The sequence below is a fragment of the Leptopilina boulardi genome, unplaced genomic scaffold, assembly GCF_019393585.1.
Source record: "Leptopilina boulardi isolate dan_hultmark-lab unplaced genomic scaffold, ZJU_Lbou_2.1 LbouV2_25, whole genome shotgun sequence".
Classification (NCBI taxonomy): domain Eukaryota; kingdom Metazoa; phylum Arthropoda; class Insecta; order Hymenoptera; family Figitidae; genus Leptopilina; species Leptopilina boulardi.
The window spans coordinates 477583-486973 of record NW_026137807.1 but is presented as its reverse complement, the minus strand read 5'-3'; the positions used below and the strand labels follow the sequence as shown (position 1 = coordinate 486973).

General features: G+C 25.0%; 1 protein-coding gene across 2 annotated transcripts in view; it reads right to left on the bottom strand.

The window, feature by feature from the left end:
- Positions 1-2211: 2211 nt before the first annotated feature.
- The window catches only part of LOC127280778 (SNF-related serine/threonine-protein kinase-like), a 43550-nt gene continuing 36370 nt past the window's right edge, over positions 2212-9391 (bottom strand). For both annotated transcript variants that reach the window (XM_051304033.1, XM_051304035.1), the window contains 2 exons: positions 7369-8920; positions 2212-5530 (listed from right to left, as the gene is read on the bottom strand). In XM_051304033.1, coding sequence (XP_051159990.1) covers positions 4989-5530; positions 7369-8920 — 2094 coding nt within the window. In that variant the 3' untranslated portion in view covers positions 2212-4988. The remainder of the gene's footprint in view (positions 5531-7368; positions 8921-9391) is intronic.

Below are 9391 nucleotides of genomic sequence, written 5' to 3'. Positions count from 1 at the left end.
ACTCTTAAGAAAAAATAAGATTTAGGTTATAATTAAAACTCAAAAAGGAAATTGAACACACAAATTTTAAATTCATTTGAATTAAAAATATAAACTAATAGTTAAATTAAAATACATATTAATAAATAGTGAATATTATAAATAATTAAAAAACATAAAAATTGGATTTACTGTGTGTTCAATTTTTTTTTCCCCGACTATAAAAAAAGAAGAAGAAACAATATATCAGCTAAAAAAAATTAACTGCTCATCAATTTTAAATATTTATTTATATATTTAAATATTTATATATACTTGCCGGCAAGCAGTATTTCATATTAGACGAACCACTTGGTTTTAATACATAAGTCAAGAAACGCAAATTCAACGCAGGAATTGCAAGGCTTTTTGGCTCGTTAGCTGCAAGTTTTCTACAAATAACAATAATATTTGTTGTTCCTCATCACCCAAGAAATACTTTTTAATAATTGTAAAGTCCCTTGCGAATTCAAAATCAATCACAGATAACAATTCGATGACCATTTAATTTTTTTTGGTCTTAGTTGTGATTGATTCGTTTTTTTTTCTTTTTTTTTTTTTTGATATTTTCTATCAAATTTTTTTTCTCGCTTTTTGTTTTTGGGGTACAATACATTTTATAATTATATATATATATATATGTCAGTAACGCGGTCATATACAAAATTGTTGCTACTTTGTGCAAATGATTCTAAATATAAATAAATAGAAAAAAAAATTTTTAAAAAAATAAGGAAAATAATAATAAAAATGAATACAATAGAAAATTTGAATAAAAACCAAAAAATAATGATCACAATTATTTGGGATATAATTATGGCACCATATTTTGTTCAGTGTACTTCCAGTATAAAGTTAAATTAGGCCACACTTACAATTAGATGATTGACAATAAAAATTTCAAGAAAATTTGAAGTACTTTGTAATATCAAGTTTTTCATAGATTTTTTGTTTTATAAATTCTATTTTTACAATATTTACTGTATTTAGAAAAGGATTTTCAAGAGTAAACTATTAATATTGTTTTGTGTTAAATTTTTATATTTAGTTGACGAATATAAAGAATTTTATTTTAATATTATTGTAATACTTTGACAAAATCAACTTTTCAGACTAATTAATTTTAATTGTGCCGAAAATAAATACTGTTTAAAAAGAAAACCCTTAGACGCATAACATGTATTTTGTCCTATTCCAAAATAATAATATATAATTTCATAGTAAAATTTTAATTATTTAATTTCAAAAATATTATTTTAATTTGTTTACACTTCAATATGAACGAAAGTTAATTTACGACATTGAAAAAGTTTTTACATAATTCTATTCAAATTTTAAAATCAAGACTAACTTTTATCGCTTTTTTTTGTAAATTATAATTTTAAAAGACGTTTTTGAGCAATCTCATTTTATTTATTATGTATATAATTCATACGAAATCATAATTTAAATTTTAATTCACGAAAAAATATTCTTGTTTAAATTTTTGTTGATCTTATGTTATTTTTATAAAATTAAAAATTATTATTTTAAAATAATTTTCTCATTATATTCTAAATAAATATGTGTAAAAAATATTTATCAAAAATATCATGAAAAAATTATTTTTAAAATTACTAGATGGAAAAACTACAAAAGTTTAAAAATAAAAATAAAACCGAGAAAACTTATTATTATTATATTTACAAATAATTAAAGGATATAATATTTTGGCATGGAAAATAAGAAAAAAAGAATTTTTTCGTGAATTAAATATTTTTTATTGTAAACGTATATATATATATATATATATATATATATAAAAATTAATTTTTTTTTGTGCAGTGTATAAAAAGTTGTGCGTTTAAGGGTAGATGTGTCTTGTAAAGAAAAAATGTTTACAGATAAAAAAAAATTATTTAAAGAAACTATAAAAATAGTATTTTAATTTTTTTCCAAATATTGTGCCTATTGTGAAGAAAAAAAAAAGGTAAAAAGATTGAAAAAAGCTTATTAAAAAAAAAATAATAATAAAGAGTGAGAAAATACCTTCTCTCTGTATTTTTATAATAAATAAATGTTGTATTACTTATATATAAACGTCTGGCTCGGGTAATACATGTACAAAGAATCGTACAGTCGACTTAGGTACATATAAACATCCTTGGACCATGCAAGGGATATGAAATATATCGTTTGAAATATATATATATATTTACCGATAAAAAAAAGTGAAAAAATTATTTTTTTTATCCACTAAAATTAACGCTCAATTTTTTTTTATTTTATATATGAAACCTAATTAAAAATTATTATATATTTTGTTCGGTCATTGAAAGTTCAAAATTAGAATAAACTTTAATGCCAACGTTTTATATATTTATTTAAAACTGCGTTATTCATAAGAGTTTAATGCCCAAAACTTTTATTATCTTAGAACTTTATTAAACTCTAGTCAATAAATAAATGATTGCCTTAAAAAATATTTTTTATTCTCTAAGTCATATATATGTATATAAATTTCAATATTTTATTGATTAAAATTCATTTCAACGAATTCTATGAATAGAAATAACAATATTGCAACAATTAATTCAATAGGATCTTGAATTTTTAATTCATTGCATCAAATTTTATTGCAAAAACAAATTAAAAAAAAAAACAATCTGAAATAATAGAAACATGCATTTATTTATAATCTATTCAAAAATTGTAATTTTTTGTAACTAATTAATAAACTTTTGATATTATAAAAAAATAGCAATGAACTGAAAATATGAATTTTTTTTTCAGAACGGATAAATATTACAGAAACAATTATAACAAATTTTTCTTTAATAATTCTCTATTTTACACAGATTCTCATAGATTTTGTTTTTTAAATATTTAATTCATGTTTCAATTAAAAATTAAAAAACTTGGCACAAAGTTTTTGAAACTTTGTATATATTGAGAAAAAAGCCTTCCAAAGACCGAATCAAAGCTTAATTTCTTGTGCACTCGATCCAATCCGTGGGATCAGTCGTTATTATTATATTTGTTAAATTAATCAATGTCTTTGATATTCTACAAATATATATATATATATACCTACGTATAATTAATTTTTTAAAAATGTTTTACGGGAGAACTGTTATATAATTCAAAAAAGAAAAACAAAAATTAAAAAGTTGTTTTTATCAGGTAACAACGATGATGGCATTGGTTTTTTTTTTCTTTCATGAAGATTAAACCTCCACTGGTGATTTTTTTTTTTTAAATTGAACTAACAATGTCGCTCCAAAAAAGCGAAAAAAAATATCAAATTTTCAGATAATTTGAAAATTTTTCCTTAAATTATATAGCTCTTAAATATATATTTAAAAACATTTTAATTACAATCATTAAATTATCAATTTTATTCACATTTTTAATGAGAAAAAAAAATGTTATAAAATAGATATAAAAAAAAAAAAAAATTCTCTTGAGATTCAAATACAATCAACTCGAGCCGATATAAATTATAAAATATCAATAATTAATAAATATCTATAGTCATTTTTGTAACGTATTAATTAATTAAAAAAAATTATAACTTGAGGGAAAATTACTCGTCACCAGTGAAGATTTTTTTTTTTTTCAACCGAGCAATGTGAACAAATTATCAAATACGATATAATTTAATTACTAATTCTCTTTTGTCGTTATGCGCGCACCAGCGTGCTTTCTCTTTCTTCAGTTAATAATAATATTACTTGCGGTTTTTTTTCCGTGGCCGGTGTACATTTTTTTTTTTTTTTTACTTTTATTTGTTTTACAACTACTTTTATTAATCAATTTTTTTTTCTTTTTTTTCGAACTCGAAACCAAAGACAATTGAGAAAATTAGACACATATACACATTACATTAAATGTCCTTGCGAGGTGTCATCGTCGTTTTAAAAAAAGAGATATAAGAGAAAAGAAAAGAAAGAAATAATATTTCAAGGCACGGGGATTTGAAGCGTGAAAACTTTTTTTTTTTTTTTTTTTTTTTTTACTTTGCGAACCGAACAAAACTATTTTCTTAAATATAAAATACGAAAAAAAAATTATGCCAATAAAAAAGAAAAAAATGAGATCGTTAAAAAAATGTTTAGAAACAAAATTTTCTCTTAAATAGAAATTTTGTTTTAGTTTCACGAAACAATAATAATTAATTGAAACTGGTCTATTGTTATCATTAGATGATGTGTAATAATAAAAAAAAAATATAATAAAATAATATATATATAATATATTCCTACATTCTGCATCTATTATTAATCATATTATTATTATCATTATTATTATTATTAATAATAATATAATAAACTCTGCAACATTTAATACAGGTTTGTTCACACGGACTAGATACATATCCCACGGAGCGATCGTGACAAAATGGTATACACCGAAATATTATACCATTTCTTTTTTCCTTCATTATTACGAAGAAATAAATAAATCAACGATATAATCGTGGCTCTCTGACAATAATAATAATAGTTATAAATCACTATCATTATAATGCCAAAAACTCTGATCTAACGAACAGAGTGTGTGAAATAAAAAAAAAAAAAATAGTTCGGCTGACAGAGTAATCAAAAGATTTCTCTTCAACCAAAATAAAAATAGAAAGAAAGTAAGCGGAAAAATTCCCAAAAAAAAAAAAAAAAAATGTAAAATGATTCAGTCAATTGTTCGATCGTCTATTTAAACGGATCGTTTAGCCATTACCCTAAATTAAATTCGAGGCTTTTAATATTTTTTTTTTTCGCTCAGTCATGTGGAGCGAATTTATATATATATATATATATTATATGATTGAAATCTATCGGCGGAGAAAATTTTTTTCACACTTTTTTTTTTTTTTTTTCTTTTTTACGAAAAATCACTTACGAGAATTAAACTCCAAGATTTTTAAAGTCTATGGCAATTGAAATTTGGAGTTGTCTTATTTTCAAGAAGTGAATTTTTTTTTTTTTTGCTGACTAACAAAGACTACAGCACTTGGAAGCATCACTTAAATGAATGTGACAGACGGCGGGAATTCCAGTACAATTTTTACCAACAATTCTATCTTGAACGAGATGTGAAAGTCCTAAATTCTGATTAATATCACCATCACTGCCACGATGTTGTTGATGATTTTTAGCTTCGAACCATTGTCTTTGTTGTTCTTTCCATTTATCGTCAACTGTGGTACAAAGAAGCATTGATTTTGGCGATGGTGGATTTACCTTGTCACGTGTAATGCTACCACATGATCTGGCTTTATACAGTCTTCCTTTATTAAATAGACCCGGCAAAGGAACGCAAAGCTTTTTGTGTACAGCAAAATATCGACTGAGTAGTTTCATTCGTTTACTTTTGCAATCAGTTTTGTGCACGGATGTACCTCGAGAATCAATGGGCTGCTGTGGAACGCTTCCGTTTCGCTCAAAACGTTTCTCTTTATTACAATCAACTTCCTCTTTCACTGATGTTGTCTCTCGTTTTTCCTGCTTCTCACTGCTTTTGTTTCCTGTGATTCCTGTTGGCAATTCAATTGTATTGTTTTTCAAATCACGTATATATTTAAATTTATTTAGTATTATAAATAAATTTGATTTTTCAATTCCAATCAATCGTAATTTAATATAAGTTAATAAATAATTCAGAATTTATTAATCATAACAAATTTTTAAATCAAAAATAAATTACGATCCAATAATTTGGAAATTTTCATTGTGAAAATTCTTAATTTATTATTATTTCTTAAAAATTGGAAACGTTTTTATTTATTTATTTTTTTGATTTCAGCTTGATTGTCTAAAACAAATTTTGTTTTTATCATAGACTGAAAAGATTTTTCCGTCCGCTTCGTGACGTAACAGAAAATATATAATTAACATTTTTTGTAAATTTTTTCCAATTTCCCTGGCAAAAAAATTTCTCCTGACTTTTGGCAATCCTGATTCTTGTAGAAAATAATTATAATTATAAATAATAATTATAAATATTATATTTACTTTTATTTTTAATTATTAATATAAAAACAATAGAAGGAATTTTAAATATATTTTGAAATTTTTCCGTAAACAGACTGAAAAGAATAAATTTTCTACGACTTTTAACACAAAAATTGAACCAGAGAAACTGAATTTTAGCTAAATCGAAACAACAAATATTAGATATATGATATTATTATATAAAAATTCAATTTTTAAATTTCACTTTCGGCGTTGAAACTGTGTGAAAATATTTCTTATTTATAATAAACAAAGTTTTGTTTTTTAGTTTTTCTCAATAAATATAAAATGAATAATTTGCAAGTAAAATGCATAAAGAAACCATTTCCCCGACTTTATTTTAATTATTAATAATAGAAAATTGATTATTATTAAAAAATTTTATATATTTTTAAAATTGCTTAAACAAAATATCTTGCATTTAACAGTTTAAGAATTAAAAAATTAAATGATAAATAAATTTTAAGAAATTTTAAAATAAAAGAAGAATTTGATGAAAAAATTAAAAAGATTGAGAAAATTAAAGGAAAACCATTGAGAAAGAAAAAAAACACGCCAATTTGCAAAATAAATTTTAAAGAACAAATTAATTAAAATTAATTATTAATTAATTAAAATTTTTTTATTTTAAGGAAATATAAGAAAAACTTTAGACAGAAAAATTGGGAATTTTAGAAATTTACAAAATGAAAGGAGTATTTGTCAGGAAAATTGAGAATTTTAAGTCAGTTTGTAATACTAAATAAATAAATTTTAGGATTTACAAAAAAATTAAATTTATATAAATTTTATGAATCATGAGCCAAAAGTTTTGAAGGTTAATTTAATAATTGTGTAATTTACAGTTTTATTTTACATTGCCATTATAATTTTTAATAATTTATAGATTGAAAAAAATATTTCGTTCATTTGAATGTTCAAAACTTTTGTCTCATTAAGAATCGCAAAAAAAAAAATAATAAAAATTTGATGTAAAAAATCGTTTTGAAAATAAAAATTTTTAATAATAAAAAGTTGAAAAAAAAATCGAAAAAATTTTCGAATTTTAAAAAGATTAGAATTTATTGTAAAAAATCGAGATCTTTGTTCCGTTTGTACCTAGAAATAAATAAATTTTAGGAATTTTCAAAAAAGTTTAATGAATGAATATTTTTATTGCAACAAACCAAATTTGTTAGTTCCGTATCCAATTGTGATAAGAAATTATTTTCACCCTCAATAAATATTTTTTTTTTTAGAAAAATTTAATAATTTAATGCATTTTGTTATCAAATTCAAGTTTAAAATTAAATTCAAGGATTTCTATATCCGCTGAACACCCTGTTAATTCTATAATTAAAAAAAAAAAAAGAAAACTCACCTAATCCTTGCATTTTTTCCGAAGACGTTTTATTATTTCCCAATGACCAACCTTGCAAGAGTCTTGCACCAAAATATTTTGCCTTTTGTACAGTGGTAAAGGTTTGTGGAATTGTCGGCGACATTGTCACAATACGTGGCGGTTGACTCATGACAACGCTTTGAGTAAAACCAATATTTCGTGGTGTATGCGAATGACTGTGATAAGGTGCTTCAGCTTCTTGAACTTCAGTGATACGATTCAATGATTGACTCTCACGTAGCCGTGTCTCGCCAGCTCTTCGTCGGCCAGCTCGATGTCTACGACCAAAGACAGCGCCCTGATTATCCGAGCATCGATGCGTTCCACTTGTTGTTGACGTTGTTGTTGTTGTCGTCGTCGTTGTATTTCCCCTACCGCTACCATTATCATTACCAGTTGGTTCAGTTGATGGTGTTTCACGTGTTCTTTCACCATTTCCAAGTCCACCACCTCCGCCACCACCACTTCCTCCACTTCCACCAGGATCTTGTGAATCACTCGAATCATCATGACTATCGCGCCTCGGTGGCAATGGTTTTCCCGAACCACTAAGTTTTTGCGCACGTTTTTTCCTACTTTCACTGTCATCGTCACTTGCATCTGAACTCGAACACGATGTTGTTCTTGTTTTATGAAATTTACTACGCCTTTGCTCGTATCCCGTTTTTCTGACAACTCGTGATTTCGAGGTACTACTATCTAAACTAGTTGTTCCCGTTGTTGTGACAGCATCGCCATCCTCCAATATTTCTTTCAACGTAATTTGCGATGGTTGATTACTACTTTTGGTATTGATTTTTGTATTAATTGGAGATGGCATTGTTTTATATTTAGGTGATAGAACTTGATTATCAGTTATTGCAGTTATTGTACGTAATGGTGATGGTACAGTCGATGAATCTGTAAGTATCGTAGTCATTGTCTCTTGATGAATATTATCCGCCTTTGATATATTCGTTTCATCTTGAGAAAGAAATGCTCGATGTTGAGATCCCATTTTCCATTTATTAGCTGGTATTGGACTTGTCTTTAAATTATGATGATCGTTCATTGATTTTGGCCTTGTTTCTTGTGTTTCTATTGTTCTTTTCATTGTATTATCAACATGTGTACTTAATGCAGTGTTCATTTTATTTTTTGGACTTACATTCACCACTTGATTACTTTTTATCATTATTGGCGATTTTTCTACATTCTTGTTACTACTGATTACATTACTATCTAGATGAATTTTTTGATCTAATGTTGATAACATTTTGTCCTTAGTTTTATTTGACTTAATACTTTCGTCACGGAATGCCGAAGTCTCGTGAGCGTGATGAACAACAGTCTTAAGAGCATTATGTTTCTCAGGAAGCTGAGCTAATCTTTCTTGTAATATGTGCGAAAGTTTCCCCTCTGAACGCGAACCACGTCGATTAAATGAATTCAATGTTGAATTACTTCCGTGATCATCCCTACCGGAGCATGAAGACACATCGTCTTCATCGTCTTCCTCTTGTACTATACTACATTTGCGCGTACGAAGATTCTGTTGAAAAATTAATAAAAAAAAAAAAATAGTTAAGAAAAAATTGCGCAAAAAAGAGGGAAATAATTTTACAGACCTCGGATCGACTTTATGGCACAAAAAAAGTCATTTTAATCGATTTATATTCCAAAAAAAGGCGATTTTTTTTATTTTAACAAAATTTAATTGCTTAATGAATATTTGAAGCGCATGAATATCCCATCAAAATTAACTAAAATTTTCATTTGTATAAATTTCTTTTATAGATGACTTTTCATTTTTCAAATTAGCATTTGAGTTACATTCTTTGTAAACGAAATTTTATTTAAACTTAATTTTTAGGAACCGCATTTTTATTTAACATAATTTTTATTTTAACGAATTTCTTTTTATTCAACGAAAGAATTATAATTTAACCCAATTTTAATTTATCAGAATTCTCATTCAACAAAATTTTTCTAATTCGAATTGTTTAATGATAAACTCGATAAA